Source organism: Bactrocera dorsalis, chromosome 4, assembly GCF_023373825.1.
Source record: "Bactrocera dorsalis isolate Fly_Bdor chromosome 4, ASM2337382v1, whole genome shotgun sequence".
Lineage (NCBI taxonomy): Eukaryota > Metazoa > Arthropoda > Insecta > Diptera > Tephritidae > Bactrocera > Bactrocera dorsalis.
Window position 1 is genome coordinate 12,907,864 of NC_064306.1, and position 27,952 is coordinate 12,935,815.

Here is a 27,952-nt window from a genome sequence, read left to right on the forward strand (position 1 = left end):
GTTTTATAACTCCTAGTGGTTGCTTGCTATCAGGAAGAACAAGAATTTGAGATTCAATTGTACGTTTTTAACATTACCAGATAACTTTGCACTTGCCAAGCATACTGCTAAATATTCGGAAGTTCTTTGTGCCAAACAGATTAGCTAACATTTCAATATACATTTATCAAAACTACTTCTTATTTGAACTCAATTATTTATTTTGACGTTTCACTATTGGAACGACTGAAACGGACTGATTCAAATTATACCAAAAATAAATGTGAGAAAGTAAGGTGTGAAAATTAAAGAAAATATGAAGTTTAAATGTATTTGATAAAATGAAAATGTGTATGTGCATATTAATTTTCAATTGAAAACATTTAGTAATTGATAGCAAATCATTTTATTTGAAAGGTCAAACGTCAGTTGTTTTAATACACCATCAAATAAAAAAAAAATATTTAAATAGTTTTTTCATATATTAAATGCCCAAACTGTAATAGTTTTTAATTGTTGATTTAATTTAAATACCCAAAAACTAATGTTTTGTCTGAAAATGGGTGTCACATGAATAGACTTAGTAAGATTAGGTGTCTCAGTAATAATAATAGAAATAAACCGACAAAACAAGGATTTCTTTTATAAAATTGTATTCTATATATACATATGTATATAACTTTTAAGTTTATTCCAAACTTCTGCATTTGTAAAAATTATTCAACTTACGGATTATAGTAGTTATGTAGTTATGAAACTTTAAACTTTCATATAAATACTTAATTCAGTGAATCATTTTCAAACCGGTCACATAGTCTTTCAAATGTGTCGCCTAATTTCTTATAGTAGCGTTATATTTTTCGTTGTTTTTTTTTTAATAAAAAATGAGATATATATTTAAAAAGGATTTAAGTTTTTAGACTTTTTCTTTCAATAATCCTTCGGCCTTAAGATTGTGGATTAGTTTAGGTAAAGTTATTGCGTGGAAGTTGTCATCCTTATAGACCGTCACATTTTCACAATGAATCGTACTGCCATTAGGTATAAGCTCTTCCAATTTCTGAACCAAATCGGCCTCACACTGTTCCGGCAGCCCTTTAAAATTGTATAACGTTATTAGATATTTTGAAATATGCATTTTAAATATAAAACTTGTGGTAATTTCCAATCTTTACCTTTAATTTCACAATCGCAAGTGTAAATTGGAAAAGTAAACTGTGCTGGGTAACGCCTAATATTCTTGACGTTGACCATTCCAATGTTTCCGTAGTCGAAGAATATGATGCTCGGGAAGCCATCACCCACTATTTCCAGACAACGACCACGATACCATTTACCATCAACTTTATATTTAGCAATGCAAAGTTCACCGATACTAAATATTAGAGATGTTTTTGTAGAATGTCAATATATTTTAAAGCATAAAATATTGAAAAAATATGACATACCGCGGTGTATAGCATTGATCCTTTAACGACTCGCCATAAAGTTGGAGATCACTTTGAAATTTTTCAATTTCGATGGCCCATTTTTTCGTACTACATGATATACAACCGGTACAAAGAAGAGAGTTGTCCATAACAACCAGCTCTATGTTATCGCCTTCTGGTAATTGCTTCTGAGGTAAATGCTGTTATTTTTAACAGGAAGAATTTAGAATAAATATATGTATGTTCTTAGTTTAGAAAAGAAGAATATACTAACATTAACGAAATATGCTTCATCCGGATTAGTTGGCTCGGTTGGTTTGCAAAGTTTGGCTACCATTTTATTGAAATTTTGATTTGTAGTTCCATCAAATAATTCAACTTCATAAACACCTTTGTCGGATAACAAATCGTTTTTTTCGTCATACTTAACTACCAAATCAATACCATCCAAATATGAATACATAAATTTACGAATTTCCTCGGTCATATACATTTCCGGCACATCTTTTAATATTACCGGCTCCACAAAACGTTGTACTTGAATGAACTGCTCCGGTGCTTCATAAAGATCCTCCAATTTTCTTGCATCCAAATTACCATAATCCATATAAACTAATTTTATGTGTTGCTCATTGTCACTATTAAGTATCATAGCACGATTATACTGTCCCGCGAAATTAGTAATGACAATCTGTCCACAAATTGGTGTTTTCGACAATTTTTTTAGCTGCTTAGCCGTATTTTGAACATTATTAATAAATTTAAAAAAGTTTAAATTATCTTCATCAGCCTTCGATCTTATAAATACTATGTTCGTTTTGCTAACGGCAGTAAGTGCAACTAAATTACCACTGCGAGGTATTTTTCTTGATTGCATCTCAGTAGATTTTTCAACAACACCGGAAGAAGTTGACGTGTTCAGAGAACTTTCATTTTCTTTATTGTTTGATTCTACGTGTACTTTTTCCTCTTGAAAGCACTTATTTTCCAAATTTTCATTTAAGCCTTTAAAACTGTTTTTTATGCTTAAAATATATTTAAATGTAATCAATATTATATAATATATGTATACATATGTCAATATAGTACGTACTTTTCTTTACCGCAAATTTGGCGATGCTTTGGCCAGGCCTTACGTTGGCATTCCAAACCGCAAAAATATGTTTGACACCGTGCACAAACTATATCACAACTTCGGTCACAATTTGCACATTGTCCAATATCTTTAGGTCTCTCGATTCCTCTATTATTATGATTATTTTCGTATATTTGTCGTGACCAGTCATAGCCGCCCAAAGATTGACGTGACTTTTCTTCAATATATGTTTTAGACTGCTCAGACATCCTAAGAAAAAAAATTAAGATTAATTTAAATCTCGATCGGAAATCCAAAAATTACGAACTCAATGAACGCTCTGCCTGTACGATATTTGTACTTGGAAGTCTCCATATTGTTCAATTCGTTGTAGTCTTTTAGGCCTGCTCGTTCAAGCTCGTGTGCATCTTCGGTAATAAGAAAATGACGTTGTGGATCGTTACGTTGCAGAAGCGAATCTTTCGTTTCATAGGCCTTTTGATTCACAATTGGAGTGTGTCCAAAGTGTGGACGAGGTAAATTTTTTTCTGATGATCGGTAGTTTCTAAATATAAACATTTTGTTTTATGGTGTTTAATTTTTTTATTTAAATAAATACCTGTGTTCAAAATCAATGACGTTCTTTTCTGTTTCTATTGACGGCAGAGTTTCTTCAATATCTGAAAGTATAGGCTCAGTTTGCTGCTTATTTTTTTGCTTGCCTACTAGTACATGAAAACCGTATTGATTCTCCACTAAAGCACGATAAACGGACTCCATTTCGCTGATGGATGAAACAAACCGTATTTTTATACATTTACATATAAATATGTTACAAAAACTAAAAATTTACTTACGCCACAGTTGGAAAATCAATGAAGAAGTAATCATTCTTTGTACTATCACGAACATCGCTGACTCGACCATGACGAGTACAAATGTTATAAATGGCTTTCTTAGTAATTCCAGGCGGCAAATGCTTTAGTACCAAATAAGGTGTAAATTTTGAAGTCGAACTATCATTGACATTCTTCGAAATCGAAGACCTTTGCTTGTTTCCCGCCTCAGCTTGTTGGGCTGGTTGTACAGCAGCATCTAAATAAGCTCCAGGACCACTGCTATATTTATTAAATTTTGAATTAGTATAATCATCCCGCATTGGGTTCCATGCACCAAGTTCCTTCAGGACGTTATTCAAGTTGTCGTTCGACATATTTCTGAAAGTGTTCCAAATCAAATAATGTGATCTTCATATAATATATTAAACTATATTATACTTCATACTCAGTTAGCAAGTAAATATATTATCCTAAAATTAAACGGAAAAACAAATATAAAAATGCAATTGCAGTTTCTACTAATCTCAAAACTGAGAGGGATAGTATTTATCGATTATTTAAAATGTTAAAATATCAAGATCGATCACACATATTCGAGGACTTAATAATTAAACATTATGTAGGATAAAAATTTTTTAAAGATATATTTGTTTAGATATAACAAAATTAAATTTAGAGAAAGCTTTTGTAGTTCGCGTTTCTATTGTGGTATAAATCAAAGTAACACTTTTATTCATTTTCTTGATTCGCCGAACCTCTGTTTCTCACAACCGTTATGACGTTTTCTTAAAGCGATGACAAAGTTGTACAATGTACATATACATATATATATATATATTGGAATTCTGTAAGCAGTCTCTAGTCACTATTTGAGACATTTTGAGGTAAAGTCTCAATTTGACTATGGTAACTATTCCCTAAACAGTCTGTAGCGTTAGTCTCAAAATATTGACTCAAATTTGAGACCTGATAATTAGTAGGTCACAAAACTAAAAAGACCTCTTGTTTGTCATATTGAATATACTGAATAGAGATTATCATTGATATTCATCGATTGTCGTTTTTTAATATTTTGTAAGAACTCAAATACGAAAAGGTTAAAAATAAATGAATTTTACATAAATTTCGTAAATATTATGAAACAAAGTCAACATATATTTTATTTTTATTGGTAATTATGTTTTTTGACTATGTTATGAAAATTTTAATTTAATGCTAGAGAGAAAGAAGAGCGCTAGAGACTGTTTAGTGAATAGTAACTAGTCCCAAATGGTGGTTAGAGACTGCTTACAGAATTCCACTATATATCTTACGCTTAACATGATGGTATGGTATTATTATAGCAACACTTTTATGGTTATAATACCATAATTTTTTACTATTTGATAGTGTAGCAGACAGTTATATATGTAAGTGAAACAAGCTTTGTATATTTTTACTTATTAAAAATTCGTTATCTCTAAAGTTTATAATTAAATTGTTTAAATAATTCATAATACTTTTATTGATATAAGGTAATACACAAATATTGCGGAATGTGCAATTTACTCCATAGTACAAAGATTTATTCTATTGTGAATTGTGTGTTATAGAGAATTCTGAGCACAGCCAACTTTGCAGCTCATAATTCTAAATTATTTATTTGCGCCTTTTGAAGTTATTTTATGCTAACGGCTAACGGCTTAGAAAATTTTAATTCCTTCACTTAATTTCGTAAAAAGTTTCGTTCTTCTGTGCTTAGTTAGATATTACTGAGAAAGCTGAAGTTTTATGGATTAAAATTACTACAAATAGTAACTTCTATTTATAATGGATTTTGAGGATGCAAAAGAAAATATACAACCATTGGCGGCTGGACGCAATGCCAGTATTTTACATGCTTCTTTGCGTGTTGAGTCGCCACAAGAGTTATTGGCTCGACGGCGAGAGTTAGAACAAGCCATTCGAGAATATAGTGGTAATGATCCCCTCGAACCTTGGTATGCATATATTAGCTGGATAGAGCAAAGTTTTCCTTCGGGTGGCAAAGAATCTGGTTTAGAAGAAGTGCTAACAAAATGCTTATCTCAGTTTGAAAATGAGGAACGCTATTTCCAAGATAGACGAATGATTAAATTGTATATGAAATTCGTAAGTACTTTGGTTGTAATTTGTAACTAAATGAAAATCATTCACCTTGAATAATTACTCGTAGATTGATAGTCATCAGCATCCGATGGAATGCTATCAACAGTTATTCAATGCTGGAATTGGTACAATGATTGCTGATTTCTATATTTGCTGGGCGTATCATTATGATTTATGTGGCAATACACGCAAGGCAGACGAAATATTTCGTAGAGGCATTGCATGTCGTGCACAGCCTTTCGAAGAATTACAAGAAGCACATCAACATTTCGGCTTCTCCGTTGCACAACGTTTAATGTATCAAGATGACGACGAGGTAAAAGAAAGCACAAAACGTCAGTTCGAGGAAAGACGTTTAGCTTTAACGTCTTTACGAGGTCATAGGCGTAAAGCAACTGTCGGCAGTGTACGCACGGGATCTGCCGTGAAGAGTTATGCACCGGGTACGGTACAGGTAAAAAAAAATGCATTATGAATTAAATTGGTTATATATAATTTTATTTATGAAATTTGCTAATTTTTATTGTAGACTGGCGCTAGTTCTTCAAAACAAGAAAACACGCGCGTACAAGTCTTTCAAGATGAAAATATCAATCCTAATTCACAACTAACAGCAACAGTAGCTGAACAAGAAAGTGCATCTGAAGTTCCTAAATCAGTTGTTCGTTCAATTATTGATGCAGCACGAAACCAAGAAAATCTTAAAGAGCCAGGACCATGGAATAAAGCACATGATAAGAAACTGTCTGGCAAACTCTTTAGTAAAAAGGATAGGAATACTGATTTGGGTTTCAGTATCCACGAGGATACTGAGATGGAAGAAGAATATGGTAAAAAACCTCTAGCACCGCCCATTACGGAAGGAGAAAGAAATTATGAAAAGCCTTTTAAATATCCGAAAGATTTTAAGAACAAAAATTTACCCCAAAAGGAATGGCTTACACCAGTAACGATCGAAAATGAGCCGGATCCTCGAACTTTCCCACAGTATAACAAATGTTTTATGTACCCACGACCAAATATAGAATTTCAGCCAGAAGAGTATCGAGCATACCGTTGGTTTAAAAAACGTGGTATTTCGAACAATTTTACAGCAAAACGAGACACTTACTGGTGCAGCTACGATGTTAATAGAAATGTAAGACAGTATCCTAATTTTGCGAAAACATCCAGACCACAACGATTGACAGAAATAGACGCATACTTCGAACCAGAAAATAAGAAAGGATTAATGGTGTGCTTTAAGGAGTTATATGATTCTTCCGAAAAGGTGGAATACCAAGTAGAAGAGTTGATGGCAAAACGTCTGCGTCGATATGATACAATATTAATGACAGCCGATATGGATGAGACTGCATGCGGCGTTAATGAACGTGTACAGAGGCGCAAAAGCTTTTTTCCTTTACGCAAATCGATTATGCCAAGACCTTCCATCGTTCCCATGGAATCTAAAGAAGATATTGCGGTTGAAGATATACTCCATAAAGAGTCTCTGAAAATAACAAATGTGCCCGAAACCTCGAATGAATCTAATAAGCTCACCGTGCCACCATCAACAAAAACAGGACTACCGTTCGAAATTTTCGAAGACACAATTAGCACAGCTACAAGCACTTCTCCAGCTGATACTGTTAATAAAGTTAGTTCAGTTTGCCAAGGACAAAATCCTTCAACAGTTAATTCCGATTTCAAGTTTAAGACACCCGCTTTACCAACAATATCCACGTCTGTTGGAGGAATATCGAAAACCGCCATAGAAAATAAACTTGGTTTCGAAATTTATACTGAACCTTCTATGAGTGAGTGTCAACCATCTAGCACTGAAGGGGCTGCAGGGGGACCTATATTTGATCCGGAAGAAACTTGTTCTACGCAAATATTCAACGTATTTTTAAAATCTCAGTCGGTTAGTACACCTAAGATGGCACAGAAAGTGGCACCAAGACAATTTGGATCTATTTTGAAGAGTGTGCCGAAACCTCCTGAATTTTCAAGTAGCCCAGAAAGTAATCCAACACCTGAAGCCAGTACAGATGAACATGTAGAACCCCTAAAAGCCGCAGTTGAATACTCTCCTTTGACGGTGAAGCAATTGTCCACTATTTTAGAAACTTCCGAGCACGGTACCACCCAGGGTACATGCACGACTGGTGGCACAACAACAAAGTCTTCCAACAGCACATCTGACGGTGAAGGCGAGCGTGAGATGGGAACGCGGCTATTGATGCCTGTTACGGAATTAGAGCCAGTAGAAGAACAGTCGCGTGAATCGTCGACAATACCAGCTGAGGTAATGGTATCATTAGAAAATATTAATTTGCATGGTCAGACAATGCCAGAAGTGAAACATCCAACAACTGTTGGCACGCATGAATTGTCCATAAATAAATCGAATGTTATCCCACAAATTGCCAATGTCGAACCAGCCACACCAGCTTATATGCGTTTACAGACGGGGTCTGATGCGCTAGTTGCGTCTGCAGCGTTAGCGCCAGCATTAAACTTTTCAATATTCGAAGATGAACCCACTGAAGCGATTAAGGTTAAACAAGCTGGGAATTTTACGCGTATTGACGAACGCGAGGATACAGCGGCTGGCTATGCCATACGAAGCGTTCGTTTCCAAGAGGACAAGACTGAGACAATGTCGAAAATGCTATTGCATTCACGTTCTATTGTAAAATTTCAAGAAGATAAGACGGAAACCATACCCAAAATGCCAATCGCAACACCCGGCTTAGTACAGTTTGAGGCAGAAAAAACCGACACAATGCCGAAAATTACGCTTTCAGCACCAGTCAAAAATCTCAGTTCGAATTTGGAAGATTCTTTTGAGTTTTTTGGTCAAACCCCACCGGGTAAGAGCATATTACATCCAAGATATGAAGTTTCGGCTTTTAAGGAGTGCATGGAGGCACGGACGCCATTGTTGTCCTCGGCTAAACGACATTGTGATATCAATACTCCAGATGCAGTACAGCTGAAGGCGCAGGGTTCAACACAAAAACAGGTATGTAGTTCTTTTTTTTTTAATTTTAAACCCTAAATAGGATAAAGGTTGCCAGGACGTTTGTAATACACAGAAGGAAATGTCAGAGATATCGATCTGAAATTTTGCACACATCATTTTCTCTTCAATCATATAGGTGCCATACGAATTGACTGATTCAAATCAGGTGCTTGTATGGCAAAATTTTTTATTTGACAACTTCTTCACGAAATTTAGCATACTTTATAGTTCAAGACAACGCTACAAACTCCGAACAAATTATTCAGATCACAAATCCGGTCAAATAATTCAAATCGGACAACTGTAGCATATAGAGAGCTGTCATACACAGTAATCATGTCCCTGCATGGATAACTTTTTTATTAAAAAACAAAAAAATTTCTTGTGAAGGATGCTATATCTTCAGAGCTGCCGAAGTTTTTTTTTTTTTTTTTTTTTTTTACGAGTTTAAGCATATTTCTTTCTAACTGCGTTAACAATATTGACTATTTCTATTTGCAACAATAATTACCAAAATTTTTTTGTACACTCTAATTCATATAAAAGGCCATCACCACAACGACGAAAGTTACTGCAGCGGCTTTCAAAGGACCACCATTATTTGAGGATGAAGTTGACAAATTAACGTCTACAAAGCCCCAAGTACTGTTCTCATCGACAAAACCTTTAACTTCACAAAAAGTCATCACACAACCAACAGTGCAGAGGGTAATTGCGCGTGATTCCTTTTTGTCAGAATTTTCCTATATTGAAGAGACCCAACCACAATCTGCCGTCATTCCTGCCAAATGTGAAGGAAAAAAGAATGATGTATCTAATACCAGAACGGTGACCGAAACTGCAGTTAATACAAAGGCACAAAATATCGCTAAGTGTAGCGATTCAAATGAACAACAAGCTAAATCAGACTTGAGCGATTCCTATTTAAATGATTTCTCCGAAATTATGGACTCTCAACCTGTACAAAGTGATAACAACTGGCTCAGATCTGCCTCGAAAAATAAAGCCATGGAAACACAGAAAAAGGATCAAGGAAACTTTTGTAATTCGTTTCTAAAAGACTTCTCTGCTGTAATGGAGTCCAAACCAACAGTTAAAGAAACCGAATTTCTACAAAAGCAGTCTACAACAAATACAGTTGCTAAAACTGATTTCAAGCCTAAAAGTGAATCGAGGAATTTAGCGCTTACAAGAAACGATGAGAATAGAGCTAAATTCGATCTTGGAAATTCTTATTTAAAAGATTTTTCTATGGTGTCCGAATCGCAACCAGTCGAAGTTCAACGGGAGCGGCAACAACCCATGGCTACTGATAACAAACATAAAACGAACGAACAAAGCCATGAAATGGATGCTAAAAAGCTTGAAATCGCCAATTATAGTTTAAAAGATTTTTCTGTAATTATGGAATCGCAACCGGTTGTTAACGAAAGAAAGCTTGAACAGCACATATCTCTTTCCACGTTATCAACAACTAAACCACTAACTAGCAAAGTCGATATGTCCCAACATATAGAAGAAAACATTAAACCGACTTTAGGCTGTTCTTATTTAAATGATTTTTCAATTGTGCCCGAGTCACAACCCGTTGAAAACAAAATGAAAAGTAAGATATGTTCAAATCAAACAATTGCTGATGAGGTATACCAAAATTCAAATGCCATTCCTGCAACACATACGAATGAGCTTCATCCGAAGGAGTTTTCAGTTGTTTCGAAGCCGCCCACGCTTGAAAGCGCCACCAAACGTGCACAAGAACAATTTGAGCAACTTTATAAAGATGTAAAACCGGCTGCACCAGCACAACCGCTCATGTTTCTGAATTCCTTCATGAAAGACTTCTCCGGATTTCGCTGCCCTCCCGCCGAGCCAATAAGTAGTAAGAAAACCACTACACGCTTAACGTTTCTGAACGATTCAAAAAAATTTAATGAATCTATACATTCAAATCCAATTAATAACAGTCTTAGCAAAGAATCGAATAACCCTGTACAAAATTCGAATAAATTACATTTTCTTGAAAAATCGAGGGCCAGTCTAGCCCAAGCGCCGCCAACTGAACGCTTGTCTACTGAAAAGTCTTTTGAGTTGAATGCAGAGACTGCTATGTTCTCCACAAACATCAGTATGATTAAGAACTCCACACTCTTGCCACAAATTGAAGTGAATGCCTTGCAGGTGCCATCACCAATAAAAGAGCAGTCGCTACATATAAAGCAGGAGAAAAATGAAACTTGCAAAATCGTTGCTGTTAGTCAACAGCAACAGGATATCTTAAAAACGCCGCCAAAAACGATAAACGTGTTGCCGTCAACGTTGCCAAACGTTTTGTTGCCACCAAGTTTGGCGCAAGAGCATACAACAGCATCATCGACAGGTGCTGTACCGAAACAGCCATCAGCTGTAAAGCCACAACGCGAAAGTAAAATTCCACAACCGATAAGTCATACTCTACCACAAATCAAACAGCCAATTGAGCATATAGATATACCTGATGTCAGTGATCAGGACATTGTCCAGGACGGCGATGCCGAAATGAGCATATATTTTAAGCATACGCCGAAAACGCCGAAAATACAACAACACATATGGACTGAAAGTTCGCCCTCGCCCAAAACACCATCACAGAATATATATGTTCATCGGGAAGTAGATCTAAATGTCACAAATCAAATTATAGACAACGTGAACGTTGATCCCCAAGTTAATCCTTTTAATGGCTATTTGCAAAGTGCCTTCTTGGAGCAAATTGAGTTCAGTAATTATATTGAAGAATTGCCAAGTTGTATGCTAGTTGGTCACGTGTCACGTCTAAATTACGGTGCTAAAATCAAGGTTAACGATGTTGAATTTGATGTTTTAAAGTTAATCGGAGAGGGCGCATATGGCGCTGTGTATTGGTAAGTACATCCGTTTTATTTGGGAAAATAGTTTTTTTTGTATACCCTGAACATGGTATATTAAATATGCCACGATGTTTGTAACACGCAGTAGGAAAAGTTATAGCGTATATATGTATACATACATATGTATATGGTTGAGTATGATATGGCATATATATACATATATATATAATATAATTCGCTAAATCCGTCCGTCTGTCTTCCATTTTTCTTTCTACCCAAGACGCTGCTCATTTGTCGGATTCACCAATATCGGCCCACTCCTGCCATACAAACTGATCGGTGAAAATCAAGTTCTTGTATGAAAACTGTTCTCTTTGACAAGATATATTCATGACATTTGTCATGGATTATTTTCCAGGCTCTAACGGACTTTTTTAATTTATAGCTGCCATACAAACAAACATTTAAAATAAAGTTCTTGTATGGAAAGCTTCTATATTTCTGAAAGTGCCTTCACGAAATTTTGCATAGATTATTGTTGCAAGAGTACGACGTTTGTTTATATCGGACTATTATAGGATATAGCTGTCATGCAAACAAACAAACGAAGAAAACTTAACTTTTCAATGATTTTATATTTATTTATTTGCTTTTTCTTCTTTTTTTTATAGTGGAACACATAATAAGACTGGCAAAAAGTATGCGCTCAAACAGGAACGTCCACCGAATTTTTGGGAATACTACATATGCTTGGAAGTGCATAGTCGTTTAAATTCGGAAGATTTGGTAAACGTGAACTAAAAATGAATAGTCGTCATAGTGCCGTAGCTTTTATAGACATTTCCAAACTAATTGTGAGGATTGTTGCCAAGCTGACAGGCTTTGAGTTGATAAAATTTTGATCTCTACTAAAAATTATTTTCACCACACTCCAACAAATAGGGAGCTTAGACCAAAATCACTTTTTGCTAGCTTGTCACTACTTCCTGAACTCTACGTAGAATAGTTTTAGTTATGAACACGAATTCAATCCACACTTTTGACAACCTGAATGTTTTATTAAAGGGCCAGTCATTATGAGTAATACTACTGGCAAAACATACATGCCTCAAATAATGCTTACCTCAAATGAAATATCAGCCCAGATCTGTCACCATTCGTTAGCCAAGCTAATCCGCGCATCCTCTCAAGTATGATGAACGGGAATGATTTTCAGCATTCAAGAAATATGCACGAATGTTTATGCGGTTATTAAAAGTGCAATACCGTTCAAAAACAAATTTGGAAACCCCTAACTTCCTGCTCCCCATTACCATCCTCCTTTTTTAGAAAACAACCCTTTAAGCCATATTTGAACTTCATAATTTTTTCTGTTAAATGTGTCTAAACATTAATATATTCTCAATTTTTAGGTTTCGGCTTTCATGAGCATCGATTATGCGCTGATTGGCAATAATGCCAGTATCCTGATATCACCGTTTTCTGTTCATGGCTCGCTAATAACTGTATGCAATAAGGTGAAAAAACATACATTAAGAAATGTCGATGAGTATGTAGTGATGATATTAACTTGTGAGCTGCTCAGCATCATTGATCATTTGCACGCCATTAATATTATACATGCAGACATTAAAGCTGATAATTTCATTTTAATGAAGAAGTAAGTACAACAATGCGATCGCTTGCAAGGTATTGTTTCTAAAATGCTTTCTATGCTTTACACTTGCAGCTTGGATTATACCAGTACCCAGTACGCATTGCAGCTAATAGATTTTGGTGTATCAATTGATATGAAATTATTCAAATCCGGCCAAACGTTTAATTATGTACACAATGAAAACGCTTTCAAGTGTGTCGAGATGCGTGAAGGCCGCCCTTGGACGTATCAGCTGGACTTATACGGTTTGGCAGGTGTCATACATGTTTTACTCTTCGGTAAATTCATGGACATTGCGCAACGCCCTAGTGGTATATGGATGCATAAGACACATGTGCCACGTTATATTAATCGCACGTTGTGGGATACAATATTTCAGTCCTTACTGAATGTGCGCGACTGTGAAACGATGCCGAATTTGCAAAATTTGCGCGCACTTATTAAAGAAGAAATAGCTGCGAAGGAGAAATTCGTTATGAGGAAAATTGCAGAGTTTAATTCGGCTTTAAGTGCTTGAAAGTATAGAAATTGGTTTATTTGTTCACAGCAATCATATTGTAACTATTTTTGTATTACAATTAATAAATTTACTTTATTATATGCACGTTTTTACGCTGAAATTTTCACATTTCTTCAACATAGCTGCTAATGAGTTTGAGGAGTTCAACTGTTTCTGGTGAGCTTGATTGCGTGTGCTTAGTATTTTCTTTTCGGCAGCGCACATTAAACGGTCCTTAATATAGCGGTCCATTTCAAAGTCGGCCTCTTGAGGTACAATTTCATCTGGATTTTTAGTGGACGCTGAATCGAGCGCTTTAATAATAAGACTGAGCAAAGCATGTGCCAACTTGTGGCATACTTCGTATTCCATCGCTTCGGGTGTGGTGTAATAAATAGCATTCTGATTGGTAGGTTGTACACCGATCGCCAGTAGAATGTTGCAGAATATGCCACGTTGCATGCGTGAATATGGCTCAACCAATTGTGGCGGTATTTGCATTGTGGTTGCCAGTTTCGCTATGAAGTTCGAAAACTTCTTAATCAAGACATTGAGATACTGCGTGCGACACTGACGCTCCAGTTTGGTGAGCATCTCATAGTAAAGTTCTTGTTTGCGTTTGTAAAGATCTTCACGTTTACGTTCTTTGCTTTTTTGACTCTTTATAATTTGTTCTAATTGTCTAAAAGTGAAAAACACGTATTTAATAAAATTTTTAAATTATTCTATAAAATATTTAAATTGGTTGAAAAAAACAAGAAAAAACGTTAACGGATTTTGCACCAAAACTATAATACCCCTCATAAATAATAAAGTTTAGATCTCAATAAATATTTCGGAGATTGTTGAGTTGTCTTAGCGAATTTCCTGAAGGCGTCTTTTATAAAATATTTAAATTGGTTGAAAAAAATATAAGAAAAAACGTTAACGGAGTTTTCACCAAAACTATAATACCCTTCACAAATAATAAAGTTTATATCTCAATAAATTTTTCGGACATTGTTGAGTTGTATTAGCGAATTTCCTGAAGGTGTCTTGTCAAATAAAAAAGCGTACATACTAAAACTTCATTTGGTCGGTCAGTTTGTACGGCGTCTATAAAACGTTCCGATATCGACAGTTCTGATAAACGAACAACTTTTTGAATAGAAAGGCACGTGTGCAAAATTTCAGATCGTTATCTCAAAAGCTGAGGGCCCGTAAAGTTTCATTCCGGATGTTACAAACTTCATGGGAAACTTATTATACCCTGAACAGGGTTTATTTACATATTTTTAATTACTATTGCTTTGGGTTATGCATGTTCTTTGTATTTTCCACTTACTCAGTTGATATGGCATTGTATTTGCGAGCCAGTCTTTTGACACGCTGACGTCGTTCTTTAGGCGTTAAAACTTTGCCATGCTCAAGATAACTGTCGACAATGATGCGTTTTTGTGGACCTGCTATTTGATCGGTACGTGGTCTAACGCATGGTGGCGGCGCTGGCTTATACGCCATGCGTGCCACATAATTTTTTAGCTTTTCCATATTTTTCAGTTCCTTTTTTTTGTCCTCCAATATTATCTCCTCTTCTTCAGGTTCAATGGTAGATGAAGAAGGTAATGGCGCATCCCAATCGTCGATTCCTTCGGAAGCCATTTCAATGTTTTTGTTTTTACTATTAATTTAGCCTTATTTTAAAAAGTTTAAGACGCCAAAGTATTAGAACATAAAATTTTAAAAATGTAATGAATTATACAAAATTTTTTAACACAGTTTATATTTACACAAACTTTACCAATAGTCAAAATATGTTTAAAAAATCGACAATTCATTTAAATTTTATGCACAGCCAACTTTCAGGTACTTCAAATAATTCGGCAGGATTTGGGGTGTAGCTTTGTTTATATGGCACATGCCAAGTATCCTGTATTTTGTGTGTGCAAAGCAGGTGACGTGTTGGTTCCTGCGTAAAGACAGAATAAATTAAAAATAATAACTCTCCTAAACATGTCTGCGGCTGATGTGCTGAGAGGTCAAACTTGAGTTATAAAAAGGTTCAATCACGTACAGCTATTTTTGTCATTTTAGTAAAATGTTTGTTCTCTGTACCATGTGACTACACCACAACATAAAAAATTCTATATCTTAGGTAAATTTTCCTATAATTTTCGGTTTTAGCTACCCAAAATTAGCAAGAAACAGCCTCAAACTGCACCGTTGCAAAATGACTAGTTTACAGTAATTGATAATTGAAAAGTTTACTTAAAAATACACTACCTTTACAATTATCCTTCCATTGTCCGTTTGAGTAATTAACGAGTACTGATGTATCTGTTGCCAGTGCCGAAATATGGCACGCAACTCGTTTCCCAACAAAAATGCATGTGAGCGCATCAAATCACGTGAGAAGAAGTCAGTTGATTGACCACTTTTCAATGTGGCATACAGCAGAAAAGGATCATCTTGCGAACTGAAATTTAAATATAATTATTTCAAAAGACTATAAAAAATAAAACCACTTACAGATTATTTGTCAAGAACATACTAGCATTTTTCCGTATATAAAACATGGAATCTTTCGGCCAGCTATTCATATGCTTGCGTCCAAGAACAAGTACGTGTTTGCCTTGTGTTTTAAAATGCTTCACTACATTTGCAAGCTAAATATGGACGTAATAGATATGGAAATAGGAAAAAATTCAAAATTATTAAACATAAAAAAGAACATACCAATGAAGCTAGCATTTTAGGCGATTTTTTAGCGCCCATAGAGTAGGCCACATTAAGACCGTCAATAACGCAATCATATGGAGCCGTTTTATTAACATAACGCTTGAATTGTTCCACCTCCTCTGGCGTTGATTTTTGGAAAACATCGTTACGTATGAGTACCTTATTCAAAAAGGAATTACTCAATTTAGCAAACTCTGCGTCACTTATAGTAATAGTCCGCATCTGCAATTTGCATTGTACACATTTGCCTTGTGCGTCTGTTAGAGATGACTGGACACTATGTAAATTATTATTTAGTATTTCGGTTATAATTTCTGCTACATTTGCTGTTATAATCAATTCATATTTTTCCCAAAATGCAAATAATGTTTCTAAATTGCACTGTAGAGTAAGTGGTTGGCGCGCTATGTACCGTAAATATGCTTTATAAGTTTCGCATTTAGGTTCTTTGCCCTGTGCCACGGTTTCATCGAGCAAGTTCCAACCAATGTTTAACTCACCTTCAGTAAAAGCTTTTATTGTGAGTTCTGTATAAGCGCCGATACTTGGTGTACTGGTGAGTTTTGTCATAGCTAGCAATTCTATACCCGTGTGCCATTCTTTTGTACATACCAAACCATATATTAAATTCTCACATGTCGTGGCGTCTAGAATTTCATGACGTTCACGTAATTTAGCATATAAATCAAAAATATCCTGTTGCTCTTCTGGCGTAAGTGCCGCATTGTTTCCACCTTTTTTATGGTAACTTGTGTTGTAAATACGCAATAGACGTCCAATTGATGCTAAGTTAGGTTCGAACCCACATTCGCGTAAATAATGCACATAATTCTTAGCCAGAGGAAGTTGTTCCACGCTGCCACATAAACCAAGTATTATAGCATCAACATTACTATTACTAATGTGTTTGTAATTAGAAATCAAATTATTTCGCAAATCTTGCCACTCATTGTCGCTTAACTCGGTTCTTTTCTCAAATAATTCTTTTTTTATGGTTAACAAATGATCCGTATGTGGTACACTAAGCTGTGAGCGTTTGTAAGTGCTGGACTTCCTTGTTAATGGGTTTAGTAATTGAAGAGACGAGAAGAACGGATATAGCTTTTTACCAGAGATATTTTTACTTTGGCGAAATATATTTAAACATAACATTTTATTCAAATGTTAGTTGGATTGGTGGGGCAAAACGAATAAACAGAATGTAATATGCATTTATCAGCTGATCTGCAAAGGATGGTAACAACCCACCAGGAAAAAGTTAAACCAACTAAATTAAAACCAAACGAATTGTTAAAGTACTAGAGCTTGCCCTCTTGAATCGGGTTGTGTGATTTCATATTTTCAATGACTTCAAAATAATTTCAGTTGTATACAGTTTACTGAAAAAAATTTAAAAATCATTGTCTCAATTATGCGAAGGGTTACAGATATGTCGCCTCGTATATTGTAAAATGGAAAGCACATCTCTAATACGAACAGCTGGGAATGCTTTCTGACTATGATTATTGTTTTGTTTTTGGTTTCTTATTGTTAAACAACATTTTTCTCTTCATAATTAATTAGAATATGATTTCATTAAATATTGTTTCAACATTCGATTTAGGGCGCCCAAATATATCAATTTAGCCGCTATAATGTTTGAAGAGAATTTAATAAACGCTGTGCGGAAATATCCATGTTTGTATGATAAAAACAACAAAACTTCGGACAAAACTCAGCAAATTATTAAAAGATGTTGGAACAATGTTTCAGCTGAAACAGGTGAGCCCGGTAAGTTAACCTTTCTTAAATATGTGACTTTGAGCGCCCACTAGTTAACTTATAGTTTTATTGCATAGTTGAAAGGTGTCAATCCCGTTGGAGATCACTTCGTGATCGTTTTGTAAGAGAAAATAGAAACTATGTTGAACGGAATCAACATAGCATGTGGAAATTTATGGAGAGTTTAGAGTTTCTCAGAGATTTCATTGATACACGGTTAGTAGTTATTATTAATAATATTAACATTTTTTTGAAGCATATTATTCCAGACGAAAAAAGTTGAAATTATCTTTGGAAGAAAACTCCCAGGATATGTTACAAACAAAGAAGGAAGAAAATCACGATGAGAGTTTGTGCAGCAACAGCAACAATGATTTTGATGAGGGAATCTCTAATTATTCTCTAAAAAGATCATGTGAAGAGAGTTTAGATTTCGAACTTGAAGATTTTGCAGCTGTTGAGGTTCAAACTCAGTCTAATTTACCACATATTGAAGCTCTGATTGAAACGCCAATTAATGAACCATCCATCAGTCAATCTTTCAAAAAATCAATACGCTCAAGAACCCGTACAAGAGATGCTGAAGCAAAGTTTGATATGTTGGTTGGTACTCTGAATGAGTACATTAAATGTAGTATTAATGACAGAAAGAAAAGGAAACATGAAGATTTTTTTGGATTACTAAATACCTATCTTTCTAAACTACCAGAGAAAGAACAAGATAATATTAAGGCTGATATTTTGATTATGGTTTTAAGTAAAACGAGACAAACGTAGCCGCTTTGTGAGTTTTTTTCGTATTAATAGAGATTTAATTTAAGTTCCATGTTACTCTGTATTATAGCTTCTGAAGATTAAACTTTATATCTCGCCATTTCGAAATATAATGTAGAGAGTTAATAAAAAATGAAGTAAAAAGTATGTCCCCAATGCTTATTAAAGTCTTTTTTTATTGGGAGCTCCTAAAAAATCCTTATAATATTGGAACACAGGTAATAAATAAAAGTTTAAACGTAACATAGAACTTTTTACCGTCTTTACAGAAATATTTATTTTCGAAAAAAAAAAAATCCTAAAGACTTATATAAATAACAACAAAAAGATTATCCTGTAACTGTACAATCTGCTTCCCTTATGTATTCATAAAACCATACATATTTACAATAATTTAAACAAATCAATATAGTCATATTGCACTAACATAGATAACATTAAATCGATTCATTAAAATAATTTATAGCAAAAGGAATCCCAAGCTGTTAAGAATTCACCATAAAAGCTTGCTTCCGAACTAATTCTCTGAATGTACCAGCTTCACTTGTTATCAGCTCTTCGTAGCGTCCTTGCTCTACTACAGAGCCGTTTTCTAAAACGGCTATTTTATCAGCGTTGCGTATAGTGCTTAACCTATGCGCAATTGTAAGTACTGTTCGTCCTTTGGATACTTGCTCAATGGCATTTTGAACTAATTCTTCTGATACAGAATCCAGAGCGCTAGTTGCTTCGTCCAATATCAATATCGCTGGATTCTGTATAGAATATTTATTTTATGAATTTTCTCAAAACATATTGTACAATTATATTACCTTTAAAAGCGCTCTTGCGATCGCTACACGTTGTCTTTGACCGCCACTTAGCATCATTCCGCGTTGCCCAACCAGCGTATTCAGACCATTCGGTAGTTGTGAGGCAAATTCGTCAACATGTGCTTTACGAATGGCATCTGCAAATGCTTCTTCGTTTACTTTCGTGCCGGGATTAAGGCCGTACAGTATATTATCACGTATTGTTCCAGAAAACAACGTTGGTTCCTACAGTTTTAGTTCAAGTTAAACACCTTTAAATCTGATTAGTTAACACACTTACCTGATTTACTGCACCAATATGACTACGTAGCCAAATTGGATTTAATTCTTTTAAATCAATACCATCCAACAGTACTCGCCCTTGTAACGGATCATATAGACGCAACAACAATGTAGATATAGTGGTTTTCCCTGAACCACTACGCCCCACCACAGCAGTTGTCTCGCCTGGCAGAAGCGTGAGATTGAAGTTGTTCAAAATGATGCTCTCCACACGAGATGGAAAACTGAATAATACATTCTCAAACTTAATTTCTCCACGCGGAGGAATTTTCGGTACGAAACCTGTATGTAATGGGATTGAATATTGACGATCAAGTATTTCCCAGACACGCTGAGCTGCCCCTACACCTTTGTTTAACTCCGTGTAAAAATTGGAGAGCCCGTTAATGGATATGGCAGAATAGCCAGCATACAGTATGAAAGACGTCAGTGCGCCAATGCTGAGTGCATCACTAATAACTAGTGTGCCGCCATAATATAGTACTGAAATTATTATCACGTTACCGGAGAAACCAGTCTGTAAGAAATATTTAAATGTGTATATATATTTTGATAAACTTTTTTTCCCTGATTACCAAACCAAAGAATAGGGATCGTGCTTGTACTTCCTTATAACCAAGATTTAAAGCATCAGTAAGTAGCATTTCATACGCTTTGCTCTCTTCCTGTTCTTTGCAAAATCCTTTTACTGTCTTTATATTGCCTAGACGCTCTTCCACAGATTTTGATATATTAGCAAATTTGTCCAAAAGATTACGTGTAATGTTGCGAACATAGCGTCCGTATACAATAGCCATACCAGCGACGCATGGTACAACACATGTGCTAACTAGGGCCAGACTGGGTGATGTATATATCTACTTATTTGAAAATAAAATGAATAATATCGACAAACTTGACTGACATACATATTTGTACGTACCATCATAGATGTGCCCGCTACAATCATGACAGTAGAGCGCAAACCATCCGATAAATTTTGACTTAATGAGTTGCCTATCATATATGTATCATTAACTAAACGATTCAGCAATTCTCCGGTCCCTTTTGTGTCGAACCATCCCGTTTCCTGTAAAAGCATGCGCCGATACACTCTGGAGCGCAAATCTTTCACAATGCGTAAAGCTTTAACGGACAAAATATTTTAATTAGATGGGAAATATAAATAAATATAATCGTAGAGGCTTACAAGCACTATTGAAGAGGTAAACCCGGAAATAGTTGGTTAAACCACCGAGCACGAAGATGCCTAACAGAATTATGGAAAATTCTTTCAGTTTTTCCATGGTCTCTGCATGCGTTCCTTTTTTATCAAAAATTATGTCTAATATCTTTCCCAATGCGAATGGTACACTCATTGTTATAGCCGAAGAAATCACCAAACAACCCATTGCCGCTAAAAATATTCAAATATTTACAACCCTTGTTACATTTCTTAAGAACTTTTATTGCAAATCTTGACATACCAATAAGTACCAATTTTTCTGACTTCGCTAGGCCTATAAGTCGTATTACATCCTTTCTATGTAATTTAACTTTGGTGACTTTCTCAGCCTGCTGTGCATTATTGCTTACATTACCACGAAATCGCACTATTCGCAGACCCACATTACCGCGCACAGTGGGCACGAATATTTGTTTTTGTATTGAACGTAAGCCATGCACTGTGATAAAGCCTCTGCTAATGGTTGTTGGTCTTAAGGTCACGAACGGTCGGTGGAAACTACTGTGACTTGTAAGGCGTGAAAGCGCGCCTTTTATACAGGCACAGCGTACTATCATTTTAATAAGTATTTATTTTAATTTAAAAAAATATAAATTTGTGCGCGGTATACATAACAACGTACGAAAAACACATATCACGACTAAAACAGCTGTTTGAAAAATACCAAGATTGCCAAAAGTAAGTATTTGGTGCTTTTTATCGATAAGAATAAATCGATAATTATAATTTGGTTAACAATCTATCTAGCTGTGCCGGTACCTGGTTCATATTTGGTGTCGATAGTCAATCCAAGATAGTATACTCTTCTGCGTTTGACAAAAAAATTCATTGGTCCGCGATGCCTTCTTTTAAATTATTATGCAGATTGGACAATTGTTTTAAGTTGCAACAAGAACAATTTAAATACTAAACTTTTAAGATAAAAAATCCTAAAAACACCCAGACAATATACTTTAAAGAAAAGTATATATATATGTATATAAAAAGTGTGTATACAGTATACATATATAATTTAGACACTAGCTCCTCTTTCCGTATACAATTGTACATAGTATAGTATCTATGTATGGCTAGCTCGACAGAAAATCGAGAATACATGTGGCTATCCGCAGATCCGAAATTTTTCCAAAATTTCATTCGTAAGTTATTTTAAAATGGGTTTGGCCGGGAAATATGGAAAATACGATTATGAAGTTATGACTGTTAGGCTAATATGTCTACGACTTCGAATTTATGCCTGTCAACAGTGACGTGGGAGCATCGTCGCGAGCGCAACGACTGTTTTTTCGATTACAGGAGATATTTCGTCTTGCTCTCTTTGACTACCAGACCCATTTTTTTTGTTTGTTTGTCCAACCTGGAGAAAGCAGAACTAAAGAATAGGGGTGGTTGCTATGTTATGTTTTCACTGTCATTCAGCAAGCTGGAGAAGTGTTTCCTCAATAAACTATATAAAATTTAAGGTATAAAATAAAATATATAAATATTATTTTTGTTATACATTTTAACTTTATTTTTAATGATCTCATTTTATGCATCATTACTTAAATATTATATGCGTATATGGGGAAGTCGATTATAAATATGTAATTATGTATATAATTATTTGAGTTTTATATTCTTAAACTATTATACTATAAATACAACATAATATTATATTACGAAAAAAATTTAAACATATGTACTTCATATACATAATTTTATATAAGGTAAATATTGAAAATGGCTTGGGTTATACGTGGGTTTATATGTACGTATATGTACTTCAAAAATCTTTCCAGTAACGTAAAATAATGTTTATAAATATTATTCTTCTTGCAGGTTCCGTATAGGTCATTTATTCATTAGCTTAACTTATGATTACACATATGTATGTATGTATGGTATATACAAGTCTAACTTAATATATGAGCAGTATTATTGTTATTTTTGTAGTTTTGAACATCAACTGTAAATTTCGAATGTTGCGAAGTTTAGAAAATATAACATTTACATATTACGCAAGAGTTCCGCGTTTGCTTACGCTTTACAATGCGCTGCAAAAAGAATTTTTCTTTGATATTCCATACCAAAACTTAGCTCAAAGTCGTCTCTTGTGTTTCAGAATTTTTAATTAACGTAATATAGTTTTTATTTTCATTATAATGACTCTCTTGGTTTGCCTGACTTTTGATTATTCACAGCGGTAAATGTCAGTTCATTTTGGAGCACTTCGAGAATTCAGTATACCTTTAGTTACTAATCTGTTACAAAACTTTTAAAATGTTTTATTCGAAGAGCATTTGTCCTTTTTAAGGGTTTCATATTACTTACTTACATATTTTGTTAATATGTGTACACTCTTTCATAATTCAATATTATTTTAAAAAGTTGTAAATTATACTGAGCTCCATTTTTGCGTTTAAGTTTTTTTCATTTTAATTTTGTAAAATTTTCTGTTTCACTTTCTCTTTAACTTTCTCTTTCTCTTTCTCTTTCGTTTTCAGTTTTTATTTTTAATTATTTTTTCATTTATTATTTAGTTTCTACTTTTTATATTTAGAGATTTTGAATTTCTTGTAGATTGTCTCAAATTTGGCATCTGACATTTTAAAATAATAATGTAAAATAGAATATAGGCATGTCGGATATATAAATCACTGAAAGGTACCCCGAATTTTAAAAATGTAACGTAAAACGTGGGACAATAGAACTGAAAAAAGAAAGTTGTAAATTTTTTTTCTCAAAATTTTCTAAGAGTACGGTCTTTTCTGCTCAATAAACTGCTTTTAAATGTTATATTAAAAAACATTGGATTTTCCACTACCGGCGCATATACGAGACCGAAATCTACGCCTATTTTATTTATATGGTATAGTCGGCTAAGGGTAAGTAACGAGGATTGCTCAAAATTGTTTGAGCGCTGTTTTCCCGCTACTTTTTTACAAAGAGACCAGCATTTAGACTTTGATTTCCATGAGTTTAAGTTAATTCAAGTGTAAATATAATATATTTTGATTGGTTATATGATATTATTCAACAGGAATACTTATACAGTGTTGCTTGCGGCAGAATATGTAACGGTTTTTAACACAATTTTGCACGTTAGTTTGATGTAAACGTTAGAATTGTTTTTGGTTGGATATTTTTCTTGCATAGTATGATGATACTTGAAACTATTACAACAACAACTAGCTGTTATATTCAAGAAAACTCACATGCGAATTGAATTTCTTTTTTCATTGCAAAATTATTGTTAGTAAATACCATATTTGTATAGGTTTTCCCCGCCGATACGTCGTCGTCGCTTAAGAAAATAGCACTGAGCCGAAAATATAGCAGTGTAAATGGCGCAAAAATATTTTTAAAATTAAAATACCCGTAAAAATAATTATAAATCTAGAGTCAGCAGTGTCGCTAGTCACTCAGGAAAACAACTTCCCGGCGATACTCATAACAGCCGGTTCTACGTTATTAGAATTGAACCGGATTTTATCCGGCTGAGGGCTGTACTTTCGAAGATCTAACCTCGTTTGGATCAATAAGTTTTAGAACAACCCCCGGAAATCTAAATAGTACGTGATTGTATTTGAAAACAAAACATAAACATATAATAATACAAATAATAAAATAATTAAACCGCAAGTTGCACTACTCGTGAGCTTGCTCGGCGTTTACTCATGAAAATAACGCCGAAATGTTTAAAATGCTTCAAATGAAACGGAACATACAAACTGTTTAAATTAAAATAATAAAAGCTGTAATAAAAATCAGTTATAGAAATAATAATAAAATATAATAAAATGTAAAATAATAATAAAATATAAAAAACTATAATAATAAAAAAAGCTTTATTTCTCACTACTTCTGCGCTTTATTTCTTTTAGATGATTAATTTTCCTTTAAGAGTTATTATATACAGTTAGAATTTTCAAAAAATGTATTTTTTTTTTCATTTTACTTTCTTAGTGTTAATGTGTGTATTCTTAAAAAATAGAAAGTTCAGTTGAATATTTTTGAAATCGAGTTTTATTTTAGAAACCGCCATTTTGTCAAACAATTTTATTTTGCTTATTCCTTTGATTTGCTTTAAGATTTATCATTACTTTAACGAAATCTGTTTGGCTTTCTCATTTCATATTATAGGATCCAGTTCAGAGATATAGTGGTCAACGCTAAACGTCTTTTTTGAGAGTAGCTGCCGGAGATCAGCTGTAGTTCCTTTCTAAATAATATTTTTACCAACACTAAGTCTTAAAATACAGTTAAAAATTACCATAATATGTATACAAATTTTTGTTTCAATATTTTTAAAAAGTTTGCTCAGAAAAATTTCTGAAAAATTCGCTTTTTTCGACCTTCTAACTGTATATAACACCTTAATTTTATTAAATAATCTGAAATAAATTTTTTTTTAACTGAAAAAATAAATAAAATGTGTTTAAATTAGTTTGAAATATGTAAGTATATTTATCGTGTTGTTTCTTTATACAAATCTTATGAATATTTACACAATATAGGGTGTAGTTTTAAGCATTTAAACACTTTACATATAAAATAGGATATTTGGGTACACTTTCATTTACAAATTAGCAACTAGTATGGTAACTCTTAAAATATAATTGTTATATAATTAGTTTTTGCGCATTAATTTTGTGGTTTTTACTTTTTGGTTTAATTTTTTTTAACATTTTAGTTATGCCAATTTAATATTAATGCAGTATTAATGCAGTATTAGTGCTTAATTAGCTTTTTTTTTCAATTTTTTAATGCCGATTTATGGTGAATGAGTTTTTTATTTTCATTAATGCTGTTAGGCATTTTTTAAGTTTATTTCGACATTAATTCAAATTAAAAATTATATATTTCGCATACATTAAAATAATTATTTATATTTTTTATTCATAAATTTGTCTTACAATTGTTCTCTTCCTCAATATTTTTTCTGTTTTGATTTGTAAACGCAATTGTTCAGTGTTCGTTAAGTGTACAAAATTAATTCGAATTTTTACATTAAGTGTCATTAGTCAGTAGTCTCACTTAATATATAACTAGCTACATACATTTATATAGTAAGCTTAAACTACGTTTACAACACACATATGCTTTGGTGTGTGTGTGCTTTCGCTTACAACTAACTTATCGCAATACTGTTTAGTATAGTCGTAAATACAAACATATATAACTACATATGTATATGTGTTTGTATGATTAAACACAATCAGTGTGATTAGTGAGCAATGGTGCATAATGATTTGATTTCAATTACAACTAATTAAAATTAATCCGCGCCTTAATGAAATATCATATTGGTTTTTGCTCTTCTGCGCATGCTTAGCTGACTTCAGGCTTTTGATTTTGTGCCAACAACCGAAAAGTTTCCCAGTCGACATGCTGCGCGCTGCTTTGCTTCATAAATTTTGCGATTATTTCAAAATAATCTTGCTTTATGCGTTAAGAGCGTTTAAGCGACTTCAAATTTTACACCATATCTAATAGGTCGTTGTGGGCCAAGCGATTTTGGCGTCAATGCGTTTGTACGCCAACATGCAGTGCTTGCCCTTTGATGCGAAACGCACATCCTGTGGGCATTCGGCGTCATTCAATAGCGTTTCCTCGCCATCGACGAGCTTGAAGAGCGCATAGTCTTGTGGATTGGTGATGCGCGCCTTGTGTGCAATGATTCGGCAGACGTCGCGCGTAGTAGTGTGTGGGCGCACGGGCAGTGTGCGCGTTTGCAATGAGCCGTTGCATTCGTCGGGTATGATAACGCGCAGCACCGATGAGCAGGCTGGCAGCGAGGAAGAGCGCCACTGCAAAGAAGAGGAAAAAAATGTTATCTAACTATTAAAAATTAGTTTAGTGCGTAGTGCTATACTTACATCCAGCGAGCCCGTGCCGTTTTCGCTCTCCGAAGCCATGAAGCTTTTGAGCACATGCACAGCGCTGCAAAGTGCCGTCAAGTAGTAGCCCGCCTCGCCACTCAGCAATGTCGGTTGCAGTAGGCCCCACATGAATTCAGCCTCTATCTCGGCGCCTACGAAGCCGCACTTGGCCACCACATAAACCAGCACGGGTAGGAAGTCGTCGGCGCCTAACTGCTGGCCGCGTGGACAGCCGGTGGCCTCAAATATTGTTGAAATTATGCATAGAAATAGATCTAGCTTTTCGAGCGGCAGTTCAGCCTCTTGCAGGCGTTGCAATAATGCCGAAATTGCTTGCAATGATGTGGGTGATGGCGGCGTAACTGTGGCGCGTATGCCAAAATCAGCAGGACTGCGTCCGCAGGCGTATTTAACATTTTGTGCCAATAGTTGTATGTCTTCCGAGCGTTTGTAGTAGTCCACAAACATGCCGTAGAGATGTTCGCGCAGCGGCAGCACAACCAATTCATGCATAACAGTCTCGAGTATGGCGTCCAAATTGAGAAACTCGTCCGCTTTGAGACGCGAACGCGCCGCTTCGATTTCCTGATGGAATTTACCCTCGCCATGTTTCACGAGATAGTTCTTCATGCCGTTCATGAACTGACGCATGTTGCGCATAACGACCTGTGGCGCCGCTTCGCGTGACTCCTTAGTGCAGGAGATAAAGTTTTCGATATTGCGCGCAAATGTGGAGCACGGATCTTGCGCGAGTTGTAGTGTGCAAGCGCGCACCAGTTCGCCGGGACCGCCAGTGGGCGCGTTCAGCTTGTTGCGTGGGTGACCTGCGTATGATAAGACCAATTAGATAGAAGCTAAACAAGGTAACAAAATTTAAAATTGAAAAAATCAAGTGAGCAATACAAAATTTTATAAGTTGTATAATTAAATAATAAAAACTTAGTTGTTGTGCACTGAGCTCTTTTTGATTAAATTTCTATACAAAATAGTTTTAAAAATCACGACATATTTTGCAATTCGCGATATTTGAAAAAGACTTGGTTTTACTCTTTCA

General features: G+C 34.7%; 7 protein-coding genes across 17 annotated transcripts in view; 2 read left to right on the forward strand and 5 right to left on the reverse strand.

The window, feature by feature from the left end:
- Nucleotides 1-615: 615 nt before the first annotated feature.
- LOC105234224 (protein vreteno) lies at nucleotides 616-4,058 on the reverse strand. 2 transcript variants are annotated; one of them, XM_011216512.4, is made up of 9 exons: nucleotides 3,762-4,058; nucleotides 3,342-3,701; nucleotides 3,104-3,268; nucleotides 2,813-3,049; nucleotides 2,503-2,754; nucleotides 1,684-2,434; nucleotides 1,428-1,609; nucleotides 1,155-1,354; nucleotides 616-1,074 (listed from the first exon to the last, which is right to left on the reverse strand). In XM_011216512.4, exons 1-9 carry the CDS (start codon nucleotides 3,764-3,766, stop codon nucleotides 896-898), a joined length of 2,331 nt encoding a protein of 776 aa, XP_011214814.2. In that variant the 5' UTR covers nucleotides 3,767-4,058; the 3' UTR covers nucleotides 616-895. The 2 variants fall into 2 exon arrangements, with proteins under 2 accessions (XP_011214814.2, XP_049311915.1); XM_049455958.1 differs by having other exon boundaries at nucleotides 3,769-4,039.
- An 888-nt stretch (nucleotides 4,059-4,946) lies between these two features.
- LOC105234228 (uncharacterized) lies at nucleotides 4,947-13,575 on the forward strand. Its single transcript, XM_029548520.2, has 7 exons — nucleotides 4,947-5,453; nucleotides 5,518-5,904; nucleotides 5,980-8,460; nucleotides 9,007-11,360; nucleotides 11,978-12,092; nucleotides 12,719-12,966; nucleotides 13,036-13,575. The coding sequence occupies exons 1-7, from the start codon at nucleotides 5,133-5,135 to the stop codon at nucleotides 13,478-13,480; spliced, it is 6,351 nt and encodes a 2,116-aa protein (XP_029404380.2). The 5' UTR covers nucleotides 4,947-5,132; the 3' UTR covers nucleotides 13,481-13,575.
- Nucleotides 13,559-15,381, reverse strand: LOC105234227 (uncharacterized). Its single transcript, XM_011216515.3, has 3 exons — nucleotides 15,243-15,381; nucleotides 14,787-15,135; nucleotides 13,559-14,144 (listed from the first exon to the last, which is right to left on the reverse strand). The coding sequence occupies exons 2-3, from the start codon at nucleotides 15,101-15,103 to the stop codon at nucleotides 13,559-13,561; spliced, it is 903 nt and encodes a 300-aa protein (XP_011214817.1). The 5' UTR covers nucleotides 15,104-15,135; nucleotides 15,243-15,381.
- On the reverse strand, nucleotides 15,248-17,412 carry LOC105234226 (mitochondrial ribonuclease P catalytic subunit). The gene is made up of 4 exons (XM_029548515.2): nucleotides 16,178-17,412; nucleotides 15,971-16,107; nucleotides 15,725-15,917; nucleotides 15,248-15,410 (listed from the first exon to the last, which is right to left on the reverse strand). The coding sequence occupies exons 1-4, from the start codon at nucleotides 17,330-17,332 to the stop codon at nucleotides 15,276-15,278; spliced, it is 1,620 nt and encodes a 539-aa protein (XP_029404375.2). The 5' UTR covers nucleotides 17,333-17,412; the 3' UTR covers nucleotides 15,248-15,275.
- Nucleotides 17,413-17,665: 253 nt separating this feature from the next.
- Nucleotides 17,666-18,810, forward strand: LOC105234229 (uncharacterized). 2 transcript variants are annotated; one of them, XM_011216518.4, is made up of 3 exons: nucleotides 17,666-17,950; nucleotides 18,019-18,157; nucleotides 18,211-18,810. In XM_011216518.4, exons 1-3 carry the CDS (start codon nucleotides 17,815-17,817, stop codon nucleotides 18,716-18,718), a joined length of 783 nt encoding a protein of 260 aa, XP_011214820.3. In that variant the 5' UTR covers nucleotides 17,666-17,814; the 3' UTR covers nucleotides 18,719-18,810. The 2 variants fall into 2 exon arrangements, with proteins under 2 accessions (XP_011214820.3, XP_049310347.1); XM_049454390.1 differs by having other exon boundaries at nucleotides 17,817-17,950; nucleotides 18,006-18,157.
- Nucleotides 18,811-18,957: 147 nt separating this feature from the next.
- LOC105234230 (ATP-binding cassette sub-family B member 10, mitochondrial) lies at nucleotides 18,958-21,693 on the reverse strand. The gene is made up of 7 exons (XM_011216520.4): nucleotides 21,276-21,693; nucleotides 20,999-21,205; nucleotides 20,732-20,934; nucleotides 20,385-20,666; nucleotides 19,808-20,326; nucleotides 19,528-19,752; nucleotides 18,958-19,470 (listed from the first exon to the last, which is right to left on the reverse strand). Exons 1-7 carry the CDS (start codon nucleotides 21,589-21,591, stop codon nucleotides 19,201-19,203), a joined length of 2,022 nt encoding a protein of 673 aa, XP_011214822.2. The 5' UTR covers nucleotides 21,592-21,693; the 3' UTR covers nucleotides 18,958-19,200.
- A 3,766-nt stretch (nucleotides 21,694-25,459) lies between these two features.
- The window catches only part of LOC105234232 (protein sprint), a 538,584-nt gene continuing 536,091 nt past the window's right edge, over nucleotides 25,460-27,952 (reverse strand). For all 9 annotated transcript variants that reach the window (XM_049456740.1, XM_049456741.1, XM_049456746.1 and 6 more), the window contains 2 exons: nucleotides 26,896-27,722; nucleotides 25,460-26,826 (listed from right to left, as the gene is read on the reverse strand). In XM_049456740.1, the coding sequence (XP_049312697.1) occupies nucleotides 26,506-26,826; nucleotides 26,896-27,722 (1,148 nt within the window). In that variant the 3' untranslated portion in view covers nucleotides 25,460-26,505. The remainder of the gene's footprint in view (nucleotides 26,827-26,895; nucleotides 27,723-27,952) is intronic.

What these genes read in the sequence shown, in the direction of transcription:
- LOC105234224 (XM_011216512.4), bottom strand. An exon ending in CAAATTTGCGGTAAAGAAAA is followed by an intron (nt 2,435 to 2,502) that starts GTACGTACTATA and finishes ATATATTTTAAG; the next exon opens with CATAAAAAACAGTTTTAAAG. An exon ending in TTGCGATTGTGAAATTAAAG is followed by an intron (nt 1,075 to 1,154) that starts GTAAAGATTGGA and finishes ACAATTTTAAAG; the next exon opens with GGCTGCCGGAACAGTGTGAG.
- LOC105234228 (XM_029548520.2), top strand. Translation starts at nt 5,133, where the DNA reads ATGGATTTTGAGGATGCAAAAGAAAATATACAACCATTGGCGGCTGGA. An exon ending in ATGCACCGGGTACGGTACAG is followed by an intron (nt 5,905 to 5,979) that starts GTAAAAAAAAAT and finishes TTTTTATTGTAG; the next exon opens with ACTGGCGCTAGTTCTTCAAA. An exon ending in GCATATGGCGCTGTGTATTG is followed by an intron (nt 11,361 to 11,977) that starts GTAAGTACATCC and finishes TTTTTTTTATAG; the next exon opens with TGGAACACATAATAAGACTG.
- LOC105234227 (XM_011216515.3), bottom strand. Translation starts at nt 15,103, where the DNA reads ATGGCTTCCGAAGGAATCGACGATTGGGATGCGCCATTACCTTCTTCA. An exon ending in TACAATGCCATATCAACTGA is followed by an intron (nt 14,145 to 14,786) that starts GTAAGTGGAAAA and finishes TTTCACTTTTAG; the next exon opens with ACAATTAGAACAAATTATAA.
- LOC105234226 (XM_029548515.2), bottom strand. Translation starts at nt 17,332, where the DNA reads ATGTTATGTTTAAATATATTTCGCCAAAGTAAAAATATCTCTGGTAAA. An exon ending in CTAAAATGCTAGCTTCATTG is followed by an intron (nt 16,108 to 16,177) that starts GTATGTTCTTTT and finishes GTCCATATTTAG; the next exon opens with CTTGCAAATGTAGTGAAGCA. An exon ending in ATGTTCTTGACAAATAATCT is followed by an intron (nt 15,918 to 15,970) that starts GTAAGTGGTTTT and finishes TTTAAATTTCAG; the next exon opens with TTCGCAAGATGATCCTTTTC.
- LOC105234229 (XM_011216518.4), top strand. Translation starts at nt 17,815, where the DNA reads ATGTTTGAAGAGAATTTAATAAACGCTGTGCGGAAATATCCATGTTTG. An exon ending in AGCTGAAACAGGTGAGCCCG is followed by an intron (nt 17,951 to 18,018) that starts GTAAGTTAACCT and finishes TTTATTGCATAG; the next exon opens with TTGAAAGGTGTCAATCCCGT. An exon ending in AGAGATTTCATTGATACACG is followed by an intron (nt 18,158 to 18,210) that starts GTTAGTAGTTAT and finishes ATATTATTCCAG; the next exon opens with ACGAAAAAAGTTGAAATTAT.
- LOC105234230 (XM_011216520.4), bottom strand. Translation starts at nt 21,591, where the DNA reads ATGATAGTACGCTGTGCCTGTATAAAAGGCGCGCTTTCACGCCTTACA. An exon ending in TTACCTCTTCAATAGTGCTT is followed by an intron (nt 20,935 to 20,998) that starts GTAAGCCTCTAC and finishes TGTCCGTTAAAG; the next exon opens with CTTTACGCATTGTGAAAGAT. An exon ending in TAGCGGGCACATCTATGATG is followed by an intron (nt 20,667 to 20,731) that starts GTACGTACAAAT and finishes TCAAATAAGTAG; the next exon opens with ATATATACATCACCCAGTCT.